The sequence below is a fragment of the Oenanthe melanoleuca genome, chromosome 25 (assembly GCF_029582105.1).
Source record: "Oenanthe melanoleuca isolate GR-GAL-2019-014 chromosome 25, OMel1.0, whole genome shotgun sequence".
Taxonomy (NCBI): Eukaryota; Metazoa; Chordata; class Aves; order Passeriformes; family Muscicapidae; genus Oenanthe; species Oenanthe melanoleuca.
The window spans coordinates 6,552,562-6,575,129 of record NC_079358.1 but is presented as its reverse complement, the minus strand read 5'-3'; the positions used below and the strand labels follow the sequence as shown (position 1 = coordinate 6,575,129).

Genomic DNA, 22,568 nt, shown 5'->3' with positions numbered 1-22,568 from the left:
CCTGGAGGGGTCCCTGCGGTGGGGAGGGGACCCTGGGGCTGGGGAGGGGGTCCCTAGTGCTGGGGAGGGGTCCCTGCGGTTAGGGAGGGGATCCCTGCGGGTGGGGAGGGGTCCCTGGGGCTGGGGAGTAGTCCCTGCGGTTAGGGAGGGGATCCCTGCGGGTGGGGAGGGGTCCCTGGGGCTGGGGAGTAGTCCCTGCGGTTGGGGAGGGGTCCCTGCGGTTGAGGAGGGGTCCCTGTGGTTGGGGAGGGGTCGCTGCGGCTGGGGAGGGGTCCCTGCGGCTATAGAGGGGTCCCTGCGGCTGGGGAGGGGTCCCTGCGGATGGGGAGGGGTCCCTGGGGCTGGGGAGGGGTCTCTGCAGTTGGGGAGGGGTCCCTGCGGATGGGGAGGGGTCTCTGCGGTTGGGGAGGGGTCCCTGGGGCTGAGGAGGGGTCCCTGTGGCTGAGGAGGGGGTCCCGTCAGCCCTGGCGCTGTTCCCGTGCCAGGCTGACATCCCCAGTCGGGTGTGTGCCGGTAACTGGGGAAGGGAGTGTCCCTGAGGGGGTCCCAGGGGGTGTCCCTGAGGGGGTCCCAGGGGGTGTCCCTGAGGGGGGTCCCAGGGGGTGTCCCTGAGGGGTCCCAGGGGGTGTCCCCAGCCCCGGCTGACCCCCCTTTGTCCCCCCCAGGGCCCCGGGACCCCCGCGCTGGGAGGCGGAGCTGCCGCGGGGGGGGTCGCTGCCGCTGCCCCCCCGGCACTTCGCGCTGGGCAGCGGCGCCCGCGAGGGGCAGCAGCTGAAGCGGCGGCGGCTCCTGCCCCCCACCCCCGCGGGTACGGCCGGGACGGGGCGGGGGCTGGCGGGGGCCGGGGGCTCCGTGAGACCCTCGGGGATGGCGCTGGCAGCGCTGACCGGGCTCCCCGGTAGCCCAGGAAGGTCCCGGGGCTGAGGAGCCTCGGAGGTGCCCCGGAGAGTCCGCGGCCGATGGGGAGGGCGGTGTCCGGCAATAGCCCAGGAACGGTCCGTGATCTGTGGGGGGACCCCTCCCCGTGCCCCGGAGCGCTCCTAGAGCCGGGGGTCACTCTGCCCGGTGGCCCCCGGTAGCCCAAAGGGCTCCTGCCCGGTTTCCCGGAGGAGTCCCTGGTCAGGGTGGGTGACCCTGCCCGGTTTCCCGGGGAGTCCCTGGTCAGAGTGGGTGACCCTGCCCTGTTCCCCGAGGGTCCCTGCCCGGGACTTGACCCTGCCCTGTTCCCCGAGGGTTCCTAGCCAGGGGCTGACCCTGCTCGGTTTCCCGGAGGGTCCCTGGCCATGGTGGGTGACCCTCCCCGGTTTCCCGAGGGTCCCTGGCCGGGGTCTGACCCTCCCCGCTGCCCCCCAGGCCGGAAACCCTCGTTCACCATCCAGTGCCTGCGGCGCCAGGGTAGCTGCGACGACGAGCCCATCCCGGGCACCTACAACCCATCGGGCCCGCCGGGCCCCGCCCGCCCGCAGGTACCGCCGGCGGTGGCACTGACACGGGCACAGGGGGACACGGTGACAGCGCCACCCCCGCGCTGACCCCCCGCCGCCCCCAGGGCTACGGCAGCTCCGAGACCTGGCGCCTGGGCGGCTCCTCGCAGGCCTGGGCGGCCCCGGCCCGCGGGCACGTTCTGTACGCGCCGCTGATCCTGGTGGAGGGCGCTCCGGCCGCGGGGCCGGGGGGCAGCCTGCCGCCCCTCAACCGCTGGTTCCCGCCCGCGCCGCTGCGCCTGCGGCCCTGCGGGCCCCGCGATGCGCTGGCCCGAGGCTCGGCCGACAGCCTGGTGGAGGCCGTGAGTGGGGACGGGAGCGGGGCTTGGGGACACGGGGTGACAGTGCTGTGCTGACAGTGAGTGGGGGCCGTGAGTGGGGACATGAGCGGGGCTTGGGGACACGGGGTGACAGTGCTGACAGCCTGGTGGGGGCCGTGAGTGGGGACATGAGCGGGGCTTGGGGACACGGGGTGACAGTGCTGTGCTGACAGTGAGTGGGGACATGAGCGGGCTTGGGGACGTGGGGTGACATTGCTGTGCTGACAGTGAGTGGGGACATGAGCGGGGCTTGGGGACACGGGGTGACATTGCTGACAGCCTGGTGGAGGCCGTGAGTGGGGACATGAGCGGGGCTTGGGGACACGGGGTGACATTGCTGTGCTGACAGCCTGGTGGAGGCCGTGAGTGGGGACATGAGCGGGGCTTGGGGACACGGGGTGACATTGCTGTGCTGACAGCCTGGTGGAGGCCGTGAGTGGGGACATGAGTGTGGAGACTTGGGGACGTGGGGTGACATTGCTGACAGCCTGGTGGGGGTCGTGAGTGGGGACGTGAGCGGGGGCTTGGGGACGTGGGGTGACATTGCTGACAGCCTGGTGGGGGCCGTGAGTGGGGACATGAGCGTGGGGACTTTGGGACACGGGGTGACATTGCTCGGCTGACAGTGAGTGGGGGACATGGGGTGACATTGTTCAGCCGACAACCTGGTGGGGTGACATGAGTGAGGGGATTTGAGGGGAACATGGGGTGACATTGCTCGGCCGACAGCCTGGTGGGGGCTGTGAGTGGGGGACATGAGTAGGGGGACATGGGGGGCACACGGGGGGGACACAGGGTGACATTGCTCAGCTGACAGTGAGTGGGGGACACGAGTGGGGGACACGGGGTGACATTGCTCGGCCGACAGCCTGGCGGAGGCTGTGAGTGGGGGACACTGGAGACACCCCGTGGCTCAGCGAACAGCCCAGCGGGTGCACTCAGTACGGACGGGGACACTGCGGGGACACTGTGGGGACACTGTGGGGACACTGCGGGGACACTGCGGGGACACTGTGGGGACACTGCGGGGACACTTTGAGGACACTGCGGGGACACGCCCCGGTGCCGGTACCAGCGCCCCCCCCCCACCCCCCCACCCAGGTGCTGATCTCGGAGGGGCTCGGGCTGTTCGCCCGCGACCCCAAGTTCGTGGCCGTGGCCAAGCGCGAGATCGCGGACGCGTGCGACATGACGATGGACGAGATGGAGAGCGCGGCCGCCGACCTGCTGACCCGGCGGCGCGCCCCGCCCGCGCCCGCGCCCGCCGCCGTCTACAGCGACGAGGAGCCGCTGCGGCCGCCGCCCGAGGAGGAGCTGGCGGACGAGATGGGCTGGGCCGGGGTCTAGAGCCCGCGCCGGGGGTCTGGAGCCCGGCACAACGCGGGGGACGGCCCGGCTCTAGAACTCGGCACCAGGCAGGATCCAGAGCCCGGCACCGCCAGGCCGGCTTTAGAATACAGGACTGCCTGTCCAAATCTAGAACCTGGCACGAGGCAGGATCCAGAACCCGGCACCGCCAGACTGGCTTTAGAATACAGGACTGCCTGTCCAAATCTAGAACCTGGCACCGCCAGGCCGGCTTTAGAATACAGGACTGCCCGGCCAGATCTAGAACCTGGCACGAGGCAGGATCCAGAACCCAGGACTGCTAGGCCAACTCTAGAAACCAGGACCTCCCGACCAGTTCTAGAACCCAGCATGAGGCAGGATCCAGAACCCAGCACCGCCAGGCTGGCTTTAGAACCCAGCACTGCTAGTCCAGCTCTAGAATACGGGACTGCATGGCCATATCTAGAACCCAGCACTGCCAGTCCAGCTCCAGAATACAGGACTGCATGACCATATCTAGAACCCGACTCAGCGACGTCCAATCTAGAACCCGGCACTGGGAATCTAGAGCCCTGCACAATGTGGGAGTGGCCGGCCCGGCTCTAGAACCTGTCACAATGAGGCCGGCTTTAGAACTTGGGTCTGCCAGGCCAGATCTAGAACCCAGCACCCAGATCTAGAACCCAGCACTGCCAGGCTGGCTCTGAAACCTAGCTCAACAAGGCCAGCTCTAGAACCCAGCACTGCCAGGCTGTATCTAGAACCCATCTCAACGAGGCCAGCTCTAGAACACGAGACCACCACGCTGGATCTAGAACCCATTTCAACACCTACAAGGCCAGCTCTAGACACCGGGATTGCCAGGCTGGGTCTAGAACCCACCTCAAATATGCCAGCTCTAGAACATGAGACCGCCATACCAGATCTAGAACCCAATCTCAACAAGGCCAGGTCTAGAACCTGAGAATGCCCGGTCAGATCTAGAACCCATCTCAATGAGGCTGGCTCTAAAACCCAGCTCAACAAGGCCAGCTCTAGAACCCGGGATCGCCAGGCCCGATCTAGAACCTGTCTCAATGATGTCAGCTCTAGAACCAGGGATCGCCAGGCCGGCTCTAGAACCCAGCTCAACAAGGCCCCGATCTAGAACCCGGGATCGCCAGGCCGGATCTAGAACCCGGCCCCGTGTGGGGGCGATGTTACCTCAGGGAAAAAAGGGATTTTTACCCAAAATATTTAAATTTTTGTCCTCTCACGGGGAGGGTTTTCCCCTGGAAAAGGGATATTTGCCTCAGGGATGGGTTTCTTCCTGAAGAAAAGTGGTTTTTTCCCTCAGGAAAAGGGTTGTTTAGGTCACAAATAGAAAGTTTTTACTCAAAAGCGAGAAGTGTGTTTTCCTTCAAAATAATGGAACTGTGTTTCCTCAGGGAAAGGGAGGAAAAAAAGGAAGGGATTTACCTCAAAAAGAAAAGGAATTTTTTTTGTCTGGAACAGAGATAAACTCTGACAGGGAGGGAAATATCAAAGGAGTTTTTTTCTCAGGAAAAGGTGAATTTACCTCAAAAAGATTTCCTCAAAAAACCCACCCAAAACCACACATATCCCCAGACCAAGCACTTTTTCCTCAAAAAGTATGTTTTCACTAAAAAAAAAAAAAAAGGGGTTTGCCTCAATTTAGAAAAATAAAAAAAATATTTATTAAGAACGGAGGGATTTGCATTAAAAAAAAAAAAAGGTGCTTTCCTCTAGATAAAGATTATTTGCCTCAAATTTCCTGCTCAGAGGAGGGATCTCCTCAGGAAAAGGGATGTTTGCCTCAAAAAAAGGAAAGTTTTTACTTAGAAAAAGAGTTTTCCTCAAGGAAAACAAAACAAAACACGTTTCCCTAAAAAAAAAAAAAAAAAAACAAAAGTAGGTTTTTTCCCTCAAAGAAAGGAAAATTTTAAAAGGGTGGGAAAAGGATTTTCTTAAAATGTGGGGGTTTTTTAACTGGAAAAGGTAAATTCACATCAGGAGTGGGGAGGGAATATCCTCAAAAATAATTTTATTTCAGGAAAAGGGACATTTCTTAAGAGAAAATGATGTTTCTTCTCAAAAAGGAAGTTTTTTCCTTTTCTGAGTTGAAAAAAAAAAAGTTTTATCTCAGGAAAAGAGACATTTACCTCCTGGGGATGGTGAATTGTTCCCAAAAAGGAATATTCCCCCTTGGAAAGGGATAATTGCCTCAAAAAAATCCTTTAATGCGAAGTTTTGCCTAAAAAAGAAGGAAGATTTTACTCCAAGAAAAGGTGCTTTCCCCTCAAAAAAAAACAAAAAAAAACCCCCAAAAAAAAACAAAAACAAAAAGTTTTGCCTCAAAAAAGGGAGATTTACAACCAAAAAAAAAAAAAAAAAAAGAGGATTTTGCGTAAGGAAAAAGGATTTTGTCACCTCAGAAAATGTAAACTTTACATGACAAAGGAGGGATTTGTTTCCCTGATGGAAGAGGAATTTTCACCTCAGAAATGGGGATTTTACCTCAGAAAGGAGAAATTTATCTCCCAAAAAGCAGAATTTACCTCAAGCAAGGGAATTCCACTGCAAACAGAGGAATATTAACACAGAGGGAGAATTTACCTCACCGAGTGGAGTTTTAATTCAGAAAAAAGGAATTTTTTAATCTGAGAAAAAATGAATTTTACCTCACAAGAGGGGTTTTACCTGAGAGAGGGAGATTTTACCTCAGGAAAGGTAAATTTTACCTCAGAGCCAAGGGTTTTATCTAAAGAAAGGGGTGAATGTTTTACTTCAGGAAGAATAAAATTTACCTCAAGAAATTTGGTTTAACTGCAGGAAAGAGCATTTTTCACCTCAAGGAGGAGAATTTTACCTCAGAAAAGGGTTTTTTACACAAGGAAAGGTAAAATTTTGCCTCACAAAAGAGGTTTTTTACCTCATGAAAGAACATTTTATGGCCTAGAAAGGGGGATTTTACCTCAGGGAAAAGTGTTTTACATCACAAAATGGATTTTCCCTCAGGTAAAGGAAATTTTAGCTCACAGAAGAGGGTTTTACCTTAAGAAAAATAATTTCTCCCCTCAGGAATGGGGGACTTTACCTCAGAAAATGGAAGCTGTACCTCACTCACTGAAAAGGGTTTTACCTCATGAAAATGTTCTTTAGGAAGGATTGTACCGCAGGAAGGGGGTTTTTATCTCAGGAAAAGCGAATTTTACCTCATAAATGACAAGTTTACCTCAAGAAAGGGACATGTTTTATCTCGTGGAAAAGTTTTACCACAGGATAGAACTTTTCACCTCGGGGTGTCAGATTTTGCCTCAGAAATGTAAAATTTAACTCACTTAAAGAGGGTTTTACCTAATGAAAAAAAAAATTTGTTCTTTATGAAAGGGGCGTTTTACCTCAGAAAAATGGATTTTTACCTGAGGAACGTAGATTTTACCTCACAGAATTGGGTTTTATCTCATGAAAGACGCCACATTTTAGGGAATTTTACATCCGGAAAGGGGGTGTTTTACCCAAGGGGGGAAGGTTTACCTCAGAAAAGTGGGTGTTTGGCTGAGGAGAGGTGAATTTTACCTCACGATGGCGCGTTTTTCTCCTCGCGGTTCGTCCCTCAGGACGGGACTCGCTCCGAGCCGCGGTTCCCGCGCGGGCAGGCCCCGCCCACCCCAGGGCAGGCCCCGCCCACCCCCGGGCAGGCCCCGCCCATCCCCGCAGGCCCCGCCCCTACACAGACCCCGCCCCCCGCACAGGCCACGCCCACTCAGACTCCGCCCCGCCCCCGCGCGCCCATTGGTGGAGCCGGCGGCCAATGGGGAAACGGCGCCGCGAGCGCCCCCTCGAGGCTGCGCGGGGAGTGCAAAAAACCCCCGAAGCCCCCAAAATCCTGAACCCCAAAAATCATGAACTCCCAAAATCCTGAACCCAAATTCCCGAACTCCTAAAATCATGAACTCTCAAAATCCTGAACTCCCAAAATCCTGAACCCCCAAATCCCGAACCCCAAAATCCTGAACCCCAAAAATCATGAACTCCCAAAATCCTGAACTCCCAAAATCCCAAACCCCCAAATCCCGAACCCCAAAATCCTGAACCCCAAAATCATGAACTCCCAAAATCCTGAACCCCAAAATCGCCAACCCCCCAAAAATCCTGAACCCCCCAAATCCCGAACTCCCAACATCCTGAACCCCCAAATCCCGAACCCCAAAATCCTGAACCCCAAAAATCATGAACTCCCAAAATCCCGAACCCCAAAATCATGAACCCCAAAATCCTCAATCTCCCAAAATCCTGAACCCCAAAAATCATGAACTCCCAAAATCCTGAACTCCCAAAATCCTGAACCCCCAAAATCCCAAACCCCCAATAACCATGAATGCCCCAAAACCCTGAACCCCCAAAATCCCAAACCCTCAAAATCCTGAACCCCCAGAATCCTGAACCCCTCAAATTAAAAACCCCCCAAAATCCTGAACCCCCAATAACCTCCGACCTCCTTTTTTAACCTCCAAAGTTTAATAATAATAAAAAAAAATCATAATACAATAAAATAAGGCCCCCCCCGCCCCCGCCCCCGCTACAAAGAGCTCGAGACTTGTTAGTGTCAGCGGGGGGGGGGAGGGGGGGGCCCCAAATCCGCGCCCCCGCCCCCACCCCCCAATCCTATAAAAAACCCGCTGTGGGAGGGGTGGGGGGGGCTGGCCCTGCTGTGCTGGTTGGGGCTCCCCCTCCCCAATTTGGGGGGACCCCCCCCAGGACCCCCCAGCTGTGTGTGGCCCAACCCCCCCCCCCCCTCCTCGGGGCTGAACGATACAAAAGAAACAACTCAAATAATTACATCGCGGGGGGGGAGGGGGGGAGAGGGGAGAGCGCCCCTCCCCCCACCCAAAAATTGGGGAGGTTTTGGGGGGGGTCGCAGGGTCCATCCCCACCGTGTCCGTCCGAGCTGGGGGCTCCGCGTCACGAGTCCTGGGGGGGGCACAGGGGAAAGGTTTGGGGGGGACAAACCCCAAAATCACATGGGCAGCTCTTCCCCCTGTACCCCATTGCTGCCTGGATATGGGGGAACCCCAAAAAGCCTCCCCCCTGTACCCCATAAACCCCCCAAATCCCACCCTGGGCCCCTCACCCCATAATCCCATCATGCACCCCCATAACTCCCCCTGTACCCCATAAACCCCCCAAATCCCACCCTGGACCCCTCTCACCCCATAATCCCATCATGCACCCCCATAACTCCCCCTGGGCCCCACAGACATCCCAATTTGCCTCCTGGGCACTCTCTGTATCCCATAATCCCCTCAGAACCCCATAAATCCCACCTCTGCACCCCATAACCCTCCCAGTAACGCCTTCTGTACCCCATTAACCTCTTCTGTACCCCATTAACTCCTCTGTACCCCATAATCCCCCCTTAACCCCTTCTGTACCCCATAACCCCCCTCATTACCCCCCTCTGTACCCCATAATCCCCCCATTAACCCCTTCTGTACCCCATTAACCCCTTCTGTACCCTATAACTCCCTCTGTATCCCATTAACCCCTTTTGCACCCCAAAACCCCCCTCTATACCCCAAAAACCCCCTCATTACCCCCCTCTATACCCCATAATCCCCCCGCTCTGTACCCCATTAAACCCCCCTGTACCCCATAACCCCCCTCATTAACCCCTTCTGCACCTATAACCCCCCTCTGTACCCCATAACCCCCCTCTGTACCCCATAATCCCCCCCCTCTATACCCCATAACCCCCCTCATTACCCCACCCTGTACCCCATTAACTCCTTCTGCACCCCATTACCCCCCATAACCCCCTTCTGTACCCCATAACCCTCCCATTAACCCCTCTATACCCCATAACCCCCCATCACCCAACCATGTACCCCATTACCCCCCTCTGTACCCCATAACCCCCCTCATTACCCCACCCTGTACCCCATTAACTCCTTCTGCACCCCACAGCCCCCCAATAACCCCTTCTGCACCCCATAACCCCCCTCATTACCCCCCTCTGCACCCCATTATTTCCCCCCTGCCCCCCTCCCCGCTCACCCCCGGGGTCTGGGGCCCGGCCGTGGGGCTGTCCCGGGGGTCGCCGCCCCCCTCGGGCCCCCGGCTCCTCTTTGGCTCCAGCTCCTCCTTGGCGGCCGCCGGGAGGTGTCCCCGCTCCGCGCGTCGCTTCCGCCGCCGCTCGGGGTCCCGGGCGCGGCCCCGCGCCCCGCGGCGCTCCGCCTGCTCCAGCTGCGGGCACAGCCCGGTCACAACCGCGGGAACAGCCACGGGAACAGCCACAGGCACCCCACGGGGACACAGCCACAGTCACACACCCACAATCACAGCCAGAGTCACAGCCCGGTCACACAGAGTCACACAGAGTCACAGGCACAGCCAGAGTCACAGGCACAGCCAGAGTCACACACAGAGTCACAGCCCGGTCACACAGAGTCACAGCCAGAGTCACACACAGAGTCACACAGAGTCACACACAGAGTCACAGGCACAGCCAGAGTCACACACAGAGTCACACCCGAGTCACACACAGAGTCACAGCCACGGGAACAGCCCGAGTCACACAGAGTCACAACCAGAGTCACAACCACGGGTACAGCCACGGGAACAGCCACAGGCACCCCATGGGGACACAGCCACAGTCACACACCCACAATCACAGCCAGAGTCACAGCCCGGTCACACAGAGTCACACACAGAGCCACAGCCAGGGTCACACACAGAGTCACAGCCAGGGTCACACACAGAGTCACCCCACACAGAGTCACACACAGAGTCACACCACACAGAGTCACCCCACACAGAGCAGTCACACACAGAGCCACAGCCAGGGTCACACACAGAGTCACACAGAGTCACACACAGAGTCACAGCCACGGGAACAGCCCGAGCCACACAGAGTCACAGCCAGAGTCACAACCACGGGAACAGCCACGGGAACAGCCACAGGCACCCCATGGGGACACAGCCACAGTCACACACCCACAATCACAGCCAGAGTCACAGCCAGAGTCACAGCCAGAGTCACAGCCAGAGTCACAGCCAGAGTCACACACAGAGTCACAGCCAGGGTCACACACAGAGTCACAGCCAGAGTCACAACCACGGGAACAGCCACGGGCACAGCCACAGGCACCCCAAAAATGCCAACGGGGGCGGGGGACACAGCCATGGGAACAGCCACGGTCACAACCACAGGAACAGCAATGGGAACAGCCAGAGTCACACACAGAGTCACACAGAGTCACACACACAGTCACAGCCACGGGTACAGCCCACAGGCACAGCCACAGTCACACACCCACAATCACAGCCAGAGTCACCCCACGGTCACAGCCACGGGCACCCCAGGGGGACACAGCCACAGTCACACCCCACAGGCACCCCAGAACTGCCAACGGGGGCGGGGGGCACAGCCACGGTCACAGCCACAGTCACCCCACAGTCACACCCAGTCACAACCACGGTCACAGCCAGAGTCACACCCCACAGGCACAGCCACAGGCACCCCAAGGGGGACACAGCCACGTCACAGCCACGGTTACACACCCACAGTCACAGCCAGAATCAAAGCCACAGTCACACCCCACAGGCACAGCCACAGGCACCCCAAGGGGGACACAGCCACGTCACAGCCACGGTTACACACCCACAGTCACAGCCAGAATCAAAGCCACAGTCACACCCCAGGCACAGCCACAGGCACCCCAAGGGGGACACAGCCACGTCACAGCCACGGTTACACACCCACAGTCACAGCCAGAATCAAAGCCACAGTCACACACCACAGGCACAGCCACAGTCACACACCCAGAGTCAAAGCCACGGTCACAGCCACAGTCACCCCAAAACCGGCTATGGGGGGGACACACCCACAGTCACACACAGAGTCACCCCAGAGTCACACCCCCACAGTTACCCCAAAACCGGCTAAGGGGGGGACACGCCCACAGTCACCCCAGGGGGACACACCCAGAGTCACACCCAGTCACCCCAGGGGGACACAGCCACAGTCACCCCAAAACCGGCTATGGGGGGGACACACCTAGAGTCACACCCACGGTCACAACCAGAGTCACACCCCACAGTCACACCCCACGGTCACACCCACAGTCACAACCAGAGTCACACCCCACAGTCACACCCCACAGTCACACCCACAGTCACACCCACGGTCACACCCACGGTCACAACCAGAGTCACACCCCACAGTCACCCCAGGGGGACACACCCAGAGTCACCCCAAAACTGGCTATGGGGGGGGGGGACACACCCACAATCACACACCCACAGTCACTCCAAAACTGGCTAAGGGGGGGACACACCCACAGTCACTGCAGGGGGACACACCCAGAGTCACCCCCCACAGTCACCCCAAAACCAGCTATGGGGGGGGACACAGCCACAGTCAAACCCAGAGTCAATCCAGGGGGACACACCCAGAGTCACACCCATGGTCACAGCCACAGTCACACCCCCAGAGTCACAGCCACAGTCACACACCACAGTCACCCCAAAAGCAGCTATGGGGGGGGGCTGAGGTGGTGGAACAGCAGGGAAAGAGAATTTGGGGTCCCCCAGAGGTTCTGGGGACCCTCACCCTGTGGTGAGAGGGGTAAAAGGGAGAGCTTTGGGGTACCTGAGGGGTTTTGGGGTCCCCGAGAGGTTTTGGGGTCCCTGAGGGGTTTTGGGGACCCTCACCACGAGGAAAAGAGCACAAGTTTTTGGGGTCTCTGAGGGAATGTGAGGGGATCACTAAGAACTTTAAAAGATTATTTGGAGCCAGTTTTGGGGTGCCCAGCAGGGGTTGGGGCAGTTTTAGAGTTCAAGGGGACACTTTGGGGCACTTGGGGAGCCCCCAGGTCAGTTTTGGGGGTTTGTTCTGTATCCCCTAACAAGGTTTGGGGTTCCCTGCTCAGTTTCAGGGGGCCCTGGGCAGGTTTTGGGGGTCTCTGGGTCAGTTTTGGGGTTTGCCCTGTATCCCCAAACAGGTTTTGGGGGTTTGTTCTGTATCCCCAGACAGGTTTTGGGTTCCCCAATCAGTTTTGGGGTTTGTCCTGTATCCCAGCTCAGTTTGGGGTTCTCAGCCCAGTTTCGGGGTCTCCAGCCCAGTTTTGGGGTCTCCAGCTCGGTTTGGGGTTCCCAGCCCAGTTTTGGGGTTTGCTCTGTACCCCAGCCCAGTTTGGGGTCCCTAGCTCAGTTTTGGGGTCCCCAGCCCCGTTTTGCTCTGTATCCCAGCCCAGTCTGGGGTCCCCAGCCCAGTTTTGGGGTTTACTCTGTATCCCATCCCAGTTTTGGGGTTCTCAAGCCCAGTTTGGGTTCCCAGCCCCGTTTCGGGGTCCCCAGCCCAGTTTTGGGGTTCCCAACCCGGTTTTGGGGTCCCCAGCCCAGTTTTGGGGTCCCCAGCCCCGTTTGGAGTTCCCAGCCCAGTTTTGGGGTTCCCAACCCGGTTTTGGGGTCCCCAGCCCCCTTTTGGGGTTTGCTCTGTATCCCAGCTCAGTTTGGGGTCCCCAGCTCAGTTTTGGGTTCTCAAGCCCAGTTTGGGGTTCCCAGCCCGGTTTCGGGGTCCCCAGCCCGGTTTTGGTGGTTCCCAGCCCTGTTTTGGGGTTTGCTCTGTATCCCAGCCCAGTTTGGGGTCCCCAGCTCGGTTCCAGGGTCCCCATCCCGGTTTCGGGGTCCCCAGCCCGGTTTCGGGGTCCCCAGCCCCGTTTTGGGTCCCCAGCCCCCTTTTGGGGTTTGCTCTGTATCCCAGCTCAGTTTGGGGTCCCCAGCCCCCTTTTGGGGTTTGCTCTGTATGCCAGCTCAGTTTTGGGGTTCCCAGCTCAGTTTTGGGGTCCCCAGCTCAGTTTGGGGTTCCCAGCCCGGTTTCAGGGTCCCCATCCCGGTTTGGGGCCCCACCTCGAGCAGCAGGCGGAACAGGCCCAGCGGGGGCGGGCGCGTGGCCTGCAGCAGCCTCCAGATGCTCTGGGCCTCGTCCAGCGTCACCTCCAGCAGGTCGCCCTCCATCATCAGCTCCTCCAGCGGCCGCCGCGTCCCCTCGGGCAGCTCCAGCGCCGGGCCCTGCGCCTGCAGGCGGGGCAGCGCCGCGCTCAGCGCCTCCAGCTCTGCGGGGACACCACGGGGACATTGTGGGGACACTGCAGGGACACTGCATGGACATGGGGACACCATGGGGACACTGCACTGTGCCCCCCCTCGGGCAGCTCCAGCGCCGGGCCCTGCGCCTGCAGGCGGGGCAGCGCCGCGCTCAGCGCCTCCAGCTCTGCGGGGACAGGGACAGGGACACCATGGGGACACTGCAGGGACATGGGGACACCATGGGGACACCATGGGGACACTGCAGGGACACTGCAGGGACACAGTGCCGCCACGCTCAGCGCCTCCAGCTCTGCGGGGACACCACGGGGACATCGTGGGGACATCACAGAGACATGGGGACATGGGGACACAGGGTGTGCTGAGCACCTCCAGCTCTACGGGACACCACAGGGACATCGTGGGGACACTGCAGGGACATGGGGACACCACAGGGACACCATGGGGACACTGCAGGGACATGGGGACACCACAGGGACACAGTGCCACGGTCAGCACCTCCAGTTCTGCGGGGACAGGGGACATCGTGGGGACACCAGGGGAACATCGTGGGGACATGGGGACACAGAGCCTCCAGCTCTGTGGGGACATTGTGGGGACATGGGGATACCACAGGAACACTGCAGGGACACAGCGCCACACTGAGCGCCTCCAGTTCTGCAGGGACACCATGGGGACATTGTGGGGACACCACAGAGACGTGGGGACACCACAGAGACATGGGGACACTGCAGGGACACAGGGTGCACTCAGTGCCTCCAGCTCTACGGGGACACCACAGGGACACAGAGCCTCCAGCTCTGCGGGGACAGGGAACATCGTGGGGACATCACAGGGACATGGGGACACTGCAGGGACACTGCAGGGACACAGCGCCACGCTCAGTGCCTCCAGTTCTGCAGGGACACCACAATGACACCACAGGGACACAGAGCCTCCAGCTCTGCAGGGACAGGGAACATCGTGGGGACACCACCATGGGGACACCACGGGGACACTGCAGGGACACAGCAGGGACATGGGGACACTGCAGGGACACAGCGCCGCACTCAGCGCCTCCAGCTCTGCGGGGACACCATGGGGACATGGTGGGGACATGGTGGGGACATGGGGACACCAGAGAGACATGGTGGGGACATGATGGGGACACGGTGACACTACAAGGACATGGTGGGGACATGGGGACACCAGGGGGACACTGCAGCGCCCCCCAGGCTCCCAGGGACCCCTGGACCCCGTGTCCCCACCCCACTCACCCGAGGGCAGGGGTCCGTTCTTCTCGGGGCTGGGGGCGTCCCCGTTCTCCACCGACACCTGCGGGGTGGGGGGAACGTGTTCTGGGGGGCTCGGCCTGCCCCAGCCCCAAAACCTGCCCTGGAACCCCAAAACCTGCCCTGGGACCCCAAAACCTGCCCCAAAACCCCAAAACCTGCCCCGGGACCCCAAAACCTGCCCTGGGGCCCCAAAACCTGCCTCAGAACCCCAAAACCTGACCTGGAGCCCCAAAACCTGCCCTGGAGCCCCAAAACCTGCCCTGCAACACCAAAAGCTGCCCCAGCCCCAAAACCTGCCCTGGAACCCCAAAAGCTGCCCCAGAACCCCAAAACCTGCCCTGGAGCCCCAAACCTGCCCTGGAGCCCCAAAACCTGCCCCAGAACCCCAAAACCTGCCCTGGAGCCCCAAACCTGCCCCAAAACCCCAAAACCTGCCCTGGAGCCCCAAAACCTGCCCTGGAGACACGAAACCTGCCCCAGGGCCCCAAAACTTGCTCCCAGACACTTCTACCTTGGTCTGCTCATTGTGGCTGGCCTCATACAGAGCACCATCATCCCAAAACCCCCATAAATCACCCCAAATATCCCTAAATCCCCCCAAAACCCCCACAAATCCCCCCAAAACCCCCATAAATCCCCCCAAAACCCCCATAAATCCCCCCAAACCCCCATAAATCACCCCACCTTGGTCTGCTCATTGTGGCTGGCCTCGCGCAGCACCCTGACACCCCAAATTCCCCCCAAAAACCCCATAAATCACCCCAAACCCCCATAATCACCCCAAACCCCCATAAATCACCCCGAATCCCCCCATAAATCACCCCAAACCCCCATAAATCACCCCAAATCCCCCCATAAATCACCCCAAACCCCCCCCCCAAACCCCCATAAATCCCACCTTGGTCTGCTCGTTGCGGCTGGCCTCGCGCAGCGGCCCTGACACCCCAAACCCCCATAAATCACCCCAAAACCCCCATAAATCACCCCAAATCCCCCCCAAATCCCCCATAAATCCCCCCAAAACCCCATAAACCCCCATACCTTGGTCTGCTCGTTGCGGCTGGCCTTGCGCAGCGCCCTGACACCCCAAAACCCCATAAATCACCCCAAATCCCCCATAAACCCCCATAAATCCCCCCAAAACCCCATAAATCACCCCCAAATCCCCATAAATCCCCCCAAACCCCCATAAATCCCCCCAAACCCCCATAAATCCCCCCAAAACCCCATAAATCCCCACCTTGGTCTGCTCGTTGCGGCTGGCCTCGCGCAGCGCCCTGACACCCCAAACCCCCATAAATCACCCCAAATCCCCATAAATCCCCCATAAATGCCCCCAAAACCCCCATAAATCACCCCAAATCCCCCATAAATCACCCCAAATCCCCCATAAATCCCCCATAAATCCCCCCAAACCCCCATAAACCCCCGTACCTTGGTCTGCTCGTTGCGGCTGGCCTCGCGCAGCGCCCTGACACCCCAAATCCCCCATAAATCACCCCAAATCCCCCATAAACCCCCATAAATCCTCCCAAATCCCCCCCAAATCCCCACCTTGGTCTGCTCGTTGCGGCTGGCCTCGCGCAGCGCCCTGACACCCCAAACCCCCATAAATCCCCCATAAATCACCCCAAACCCCCATAAATCACCCCAAAACCCCATAAATCCCCCCGTCCCCACCTTGGTCTGCTCGTTGCGGCTGGCCTCGCGCAGCGCCCCGTCGCCGTCCCCGTGCAGCCGGTGCCGCAGCGCCGCCAGCCGCTCCAGGGGCGCGGCCACCTCGGGGGACGCCAGCAGCTGGCGGGCGCGGTCCTGCCAGGTGATGGCTCGCTCGGTGAGGCACTGCAGGGCCTCGCCCTCGGGCAGCCGCACCGGCAGCTTCTGCAGGGCCACCAGCAGCGCCAGGATGGTCTCCAGGCGCGGCCGGCGCGAGCGCTGGCACAGCGGGCACAGGAACTTGGCGTCCCACTCCCACCAGGCCGGGGAGGGTTTCTGGGCGCCCAGGCGGGGCCAGGCCACGCAGGAGCCGTGGAACCAGTCCCGGCAGAGCTGGCACTGCAGCATGGCCGGCCCGGCCGGCTGCCCGCAGACGCAGGACGGCGGCCCCGGGCCCGGCGCGGGCGGCGCGGCTTTCTGGGCGTTGGCGTGGCGCAGGCGCAGCATGCCCTCCTTCTCCTTCTGCTCGCCCTCCTTGAACGCCACGATCTGGGGGACGGCAGGGGGAGAGGGGATATGTGGGTGACCCATCCCTGAACCCCTGAATGCCAAAATCTGGGGTGGGGGACAGCAGGGGGTGACCAGGGACATGTGGGTGACCCATCCCTGAACCCCTGAATGCCAAAATCTGGGTGGGGGACAGCAGGGGGTGACCAGGGACATGTGAGTGATCCATCCCTGAACCCCTGAATGCCAAAATCTGGGGTGGGGGACAGCAGGGGTGAAAGGGGATTGGGGGGTCACAGGGTGGGACCCGTCCCTGAACCCCTGAATGTCAAAATCTGGGGTGGGGGACAGCAGGGGGTGACCAGGGACATGTGGGTGACCCATCCCTGAACCCCTGAATGTCAAAATCTGGGTGGGGGACAGCAGGGGGTGACCAGGGACATGTGAGTGATCCATCCCTGAACCCCTGAATGTCAAAATCTGGGGTGGGGGACAGCAGGGGGTGAGAGGTGACGGACTGGGGACATGTGAGTGATGCATCTCCAAACCCCTGAATGAACGATCTGGGGGATGGCAGGGGGGAAGAGGGGATATGTGGGTGACCCATCCCTGAACCCCTGAATGCCAAAATCTGGGGTGGGGGACAGCAGGGGGTGAGGGGATTGGGGGTCACAACCATCCCCAAACCCCTGAATGCCAAAATCTGGGGTGGGGGACAGCAGGGGGTGAGAGGTGACAGGGATCAGGTGACCCATCTCCAAATCCCTGAATGCCAAAATCTGGGGTGGGGGACAGCAGGGGGTGAGAGGTGACAGGGACTGGGAGGATGTGGGTGTTGCCCAAACCCCTGAACACCATGGTCTGGAGGGAAACTGGGAGTGTGAGAGGTGACAGGGATTGGGGACATGTGGGTGACCCATCCCCAAACCCCTGAATGCCACAGTCTAGGGGGAATAAGGAATGTGAGAGGTGACAGGGATTGGGGACATGTCGGTGACCCATCCCCAAACCCTTGAATGCCACAATCTGGGGGACAGCATGGGGGGAGAGGGGATTGGGGGTCACAAAGTGGGACCCATCCCTGAACCCCTGAATGTCACAATCTGGGGTGGGGGAGAGCAGGGGGTGACCAGGGACATGTGGGTGACCCATCCCCGAACCCCTGAATGCCACAATCTGGGGGACAGCAGGGGGTCACAGAGTGTGACCCATCCCCAAATCCCTGAATGTCATAATCTGGGGGACAGCAGGGAGGAGAGGGGATTGGGGGGTCACAGAGTGTGTCCCATCTCCAAATCCCTGAATGCCACAATATGGGGTGGGGGAGAGCAGGGGGTGACAGGTGACAGGGATCAGGGACAGTGGGTGACCCATCCCCAAACCCCTCAACAACAGAATCTAGGGGGAATAAAGAATGCAAGCCACGATGGGCACTGGGGATGGACGTGGTGCCCCCCACCCTAAACACCCCAAAATCCTGGGGTGGGGACAGCAGGGCCAGCAGCAGGGCCAGGGCTGGGGGTCCCGGGGGTGTCCCCTCCTCACCACGGCGCCGGGGTCGCGCAGGTCCTGCGCTGACAGCCCCAGGCTCTCGGCGTCCAGCCGGTACAGCCCCGGCTCCTGCCGCCACTTGAGCCTCTTGCTGCTGTCCGAGCCGGCGTCGGCGCAGGGACACAGCACCTGGGGACAGCAGGGAGGGCTCAGAGCCCTGCCAGAGCCACCCACACCTGGGGATGGTACAGCTGTCCCTGAAAAAGCTGTCCCTGTGAAACCCTTCACCAGCGATGCTCCCCCTCCCTACCAAAACTCTGTATCATTTACGATTTCTATTGCTGTTTACTAAATAATTGGTCTTTTCTCACCTAGAAACATAAAGTAATTAGATACTTCTCAACTTATAATTTTGTGGTTAGAAACTCAACCCCCCTGAAATCCATAAAATCCCCTTGCTCTGCTGTGTAACCACATTTCGCTGGCACAACCCTCGTAAGAAATAAATCTCCTTTCGGAACCTCTACGGCGATTCCCCCCCAAAAAATCTCAACCCTTCGCTGGCTGAGAAGCCAAATCCTGCTTGAGGGAGCCCCCTCAGAGCTCTCCAGAGGCCAGGCCCACCTCGAGCAGGGTGTAGCAGGAGTTCTTCTTGAGGAAGGTGCGGGAGGCCTTGTCCCGCCACGAGTGCGCGGTGCCGACCTGCAGCTCCAGCTGCCGCAGCTCCTCCAGCCGCACCGGCAGGTCCCGGCCCACGGCCACCAGCCCCTCCAGGTCATCCAGGCACGGGTAGTGGTCACCGTTCTGGGGGGACACACGGGGGGGTCACACGGGTGGGGAGGGGGTGAGAGGGGTGGGGGAGTGGGGGGGTTGTGGGAGGGACAGGGTGGGGACACGGCAGGGATATGGCAGGGACAGGGACAGGATGGGGACACGGTGACAGGGACAGGATGGGATGGGGACATGGCAGGGACAGGATGGGGACATGGTGACAGGGACAGGATGGGGACATGGTGACAGGGACAGGATGGGGACATGGTGACAGGGACACGGTGACAGGGACAGGATGGGGACACGGTGACAGGGACAGGATGAGGACATGGCAGGGACATGGCAGGGACAGGGACAGGATGGGGACACGGTGACAGGGACAGGGTGGGGACATGGTGACAGGGACAGGGTGGGGACACAGGAGGGACATGGCAGGGACAGGGATGGGACAGGATGGAATGGGGACACGGTGACAGGGACAGGATGGGGACATGGTGACAGGGACACGGTGACAGGGACAGGATGGGGACACGGGAGGGACATGGCAGGGACAGGGACAGGATGGGGACATGGCAGGCACAGAATGGGGACATGGTGACAGGGACATGGCAGAGACAGGGATGGGACAGGATGGGGACACAGGAGTGTCCAGTGTCCATGACAATGACACAGGAGTGTCCAGTGTCCATGGGGTCAGAATGAGGACACAGGAGTGTCCAGTGTCCACAGGGACAGGACGGGGACACAGGAGTGTCCCAGGGGACATCCCAGCAATCCAGGATGCGTAGGGCAGGTGTCCCACGTGTCCCATCTGTCCCAGGGGTCCCTCAGGTGTCCCAGGTGTCACTCTGGTATCCCAGGGGTCACTCAGGGGTCCCTCAGGTGTCCCTTAGGTATCCCCAGGTGTCCCCCAGTGTCCCCAGGTTGTCCCCCAGGCATCCCCTAGGTGTCCCAGGTGTCCCCCAGGTGTCCCTCAGGTATCCCCAGGTGTCCCCCAGGCGGTCCCAGGTGTCCCCCAGGTGTCCCAGGTGTCCCCAGGTATCCCCCAGGTGTCCCAGGCGTTCCCCAGGTTTTCCCTCAGGTGTCCCAGGTGTCCCCAGGTGCCCCCAGGTGTCCCCCAGGTTTTCCCTCAGGTGTCCCAGGTGCTCCCCAGGTGTCCCCCAGGTGTCAGTCAGATGTCCCAGGTGCCCCCAGGTGTCAGTCAGATGTCCCAGGTGTCCCCCAGGTGTCCCCCAGGTGCCCTCAGGTGTCCCCATGTGTCCCAGGTGTCCCCCAGGTGTCAGTCAGATGTCCCAGGTGTCCCCAGGCACCCCCAGGTGTCAGTCAGATGTCCCAGGTGTCCCCAGGTGTCAGTCAGATGTCCCCAGGTGTCCCATGTCCCCAGCCCACCTGGATCTCCTCCACGTCGGCGATCCAGGCCCGCGCCTTGCCCAGCGCCTCCTTCAGGGCCTGGATGTTGGGCAGCAGCGCCGGGATGTTCTCGGCCTCCTGGATGATGGCGGCCAGCGTGGCCGGGGGGTGCTTCTGCCTGCGGGGACAGACTGGGGTAGCTGGGACAGCTGGGGCAGACTGGGATAGCTGGGATAGACTGGGGCAGACTGGGATAGCTGGGATAGACTGGGATAGACTGGGACAGACTGGGATAGACTGGGACAGACTGGGATAGACTGGGATAGACTGGGATAGACTGGGATAGACTGGGATAGCTGGGACAGACTGGGATAGACTGGGATAGACTGGGACACGCTGGGGTGGCTGGGACAGCTGGGATAGACTGGGATAGACTGGGATAGACTGGGATAGACTGGGACAGCTGGGATAGACTGGGACAGACTGGGATAGACTGGGACAGCTGGGATAGACTGGGATAGACTGGGATAGACTGGGATAGACTGGGACAGCTGGGATAGACTGGGACAGACTGGGATAGACTGGGACAGCTGGGATAGACTGGGATAGACTGGGACAGCTGGGATAGACTGGGATAGCTGGGACAGCTGGGGCAGACTGGGGCAGACTGGGACAGCTGGGATAGACTGGGATAGACTGGGATAGACTGGGATAGACTGGGACACCCTGAGTCACCCCTGGGACAGCCGGGATAGCTGGGACACGCTGGGGCAGACTGGGACAGCTGGGATAGACTGGGATAGACTGGGACACACTGGGACACCCTGAGTCACCCCTGGGACAGCCCTGGGACAGCCGGGATAGACTGGGATAGACTGGGACAGACTGGGACAGCTGGGATAGACTGGGATAGAGTGGGACTGCTGGGGTGGCTGGGGCGGCTGGGACAGCTGGGATAGACTGGGACAGCCCAGAGACACCCCTGGGACAGCCTAGGAGCTGGGATAGACTGGGACCGACTGGGGCAGCTGGGATAGACTGGGACACCCTGGGACCAACTGGGACCCCCTGAGACACCCCTGGGACCAACTGGGACACCCTGGGACCAACTGGGACCCTTGGGATCCCCCTGGGACCCTGAGACCCTCCCTGGGACCCCAGACCCCCCCTGGCACCCTCTGTATCCCCAGAGACACGAGGGGCAGCCCCCAGCCCCTTTACCCCCACCCAGAACACACCTCCAGCCCCTTTACCCACCCAGGGCACACACCCCCAGCCCCTTTACCCCCACCCAGAACACACCTCCAGCCCCTTTACCCACCCAGGGCACACCCCCAGCCCCTTTATCCCCACCCAGCACACACCCCCAGCCCCTTTATCCCCACCTAGCACACCCCCAGCCCCTTTATCCCCACCTAGCACACCCCCAGCCCCTTTACCCACCCAGGGCACACACCCCCAGCCCCTTTACCCACCTAGCACACCCCCAGCCCCTTTACCCACCCAGCACACACCCCCAGCCCCTTTACCCACCCAGGGCACACACCCCCAGCCCCTTTACCCACCCAGGGCACACCCCCAGCCCCCAGCCCCATTACCCCCAGCCAGCACACATTCCCCAGCCCCTTTACCCACCCAGGGCACACCCCCAGCCCCTTTACCCCCCCAGGGCACACCCCCAGCCCCTTTACCCACCTAGCACACCCCCAGCCCCTTTACCCACCCAGGGCACACACCCCCAGCCCCTTTACCCACCCAGGGCACACCCCCAGCCCCCAGCCCCATTACCCCCATCCAGCACACACCCCCAGCCCCTTTACCCACCCAGGGCACACCCCCAGCCCCTTTACCACCCCCAGCCCACACCCCCAGCCCCTTTACCCACCTAGGGCACACCCCCAGCCCCTTTACCCACCCAGGGCACACACCCCCAGCCCCTTTACCCACCCAGGGCACACCCCCAGCCCCTTTACCCACCCAGGGCACACACCCCCAGCCCCTTTACCCCCACCCAGGGCACACCCCCAGCCCCTTTACCCACCCCCCAGCACACCCCCAGCCCCTTTACCCACCCAGGGCACACCCCCAGCCCCTTTACCCACCCAGCACACCCCCAGCCCCTTTACCCACCCCGGGCACACCCCCAGCCCCTTTACCCACCCAGCACACACCCCCAGCCCCTTTACCCACCCAGGGCACACCCCCAGCCCCTTTACCCACCCAGCACACACCCCCAGCCCCTTTACCCCCCACCCCCCCCGGCAGGCGCCCCTCCC

General features: G+C 60.4%; 2 protein-coding genes across 2 annotated transcripts in view; one reads left to right on the top strand and one right to left on the bottom strand.

Moving 5' to 3' along the window:
* The window catches only part of CACNA1F (calcium voltage-gated channel subunit alpha1 F), a 44,615-nt gene extending 41,430 nt beyond the window's left edge, over positions 1-3,185 (top strand). The window contains exons 43-46 of the mRNA XM_056510869.1: positions 666-808; positions 1,354-1,466; positions 1,550-1,786; positions 2,906-3,185. Of these exons, the coding sequence (XP_056366844.1) occupies positions 666-808; positions 1,354-1,466; positions 1,550-1,786; positions 2,906-3,151 (739 nt within the window). The 3' untranslated portion in view covers positions 3,152-3,185. The remainder of the gene's footprint in view (positions 1-665; positions 809-1,353; positions 1,467-1,549; positions 1,787-2,905) is intronic.
* A 4,728-nt stretch (positions 3,186-7,913) lies between these two features.
* Positions 7,914-22,568, bottom strand: part of KDM5C (lysine demethylase 5C) — a 56,909-nt gene continuing 42,254 nt past the window's right edge. Inside the window, exons 21-29 of the mRNA XM_056510868.1 lie at positions 20,332-20,470; positions 18,796-18,975; positions 18,226-18,360; positions 16,198-16,722; positions 14,633-14,659; positions 14,500-14,594; positions 13,046-13,409; positions 9,191-9,379; positions 7,914-8,107 (exon numbers count right to left, since the gene is read on the bottom strand). Of these exons, the coding sequence (XP_056366843.1) occupies positions 8,099-8,107; positions 9,191-9,379; positions 13,046-13,409; positions 14,500-14,594; positions 14,633-14,659; positions 16,198-16,722; positions 18,226-18,360; positions 18,796-18,975; positions 20,332-20,470 (1,663 nt within the window). The 3' untranslated portion in view covers positions 7,914-8,098. The remainder of the gene's footprint in view (positions 8,108-9,190; positions 9,380-13,045; positions 13,410-14,499; positions 14,595-14,632; positions 14,660-16,197; positions 16,723-18,225; positions 18,361-18,795; positions 18,976-20,331; positions 20,471-22,568) is intronic.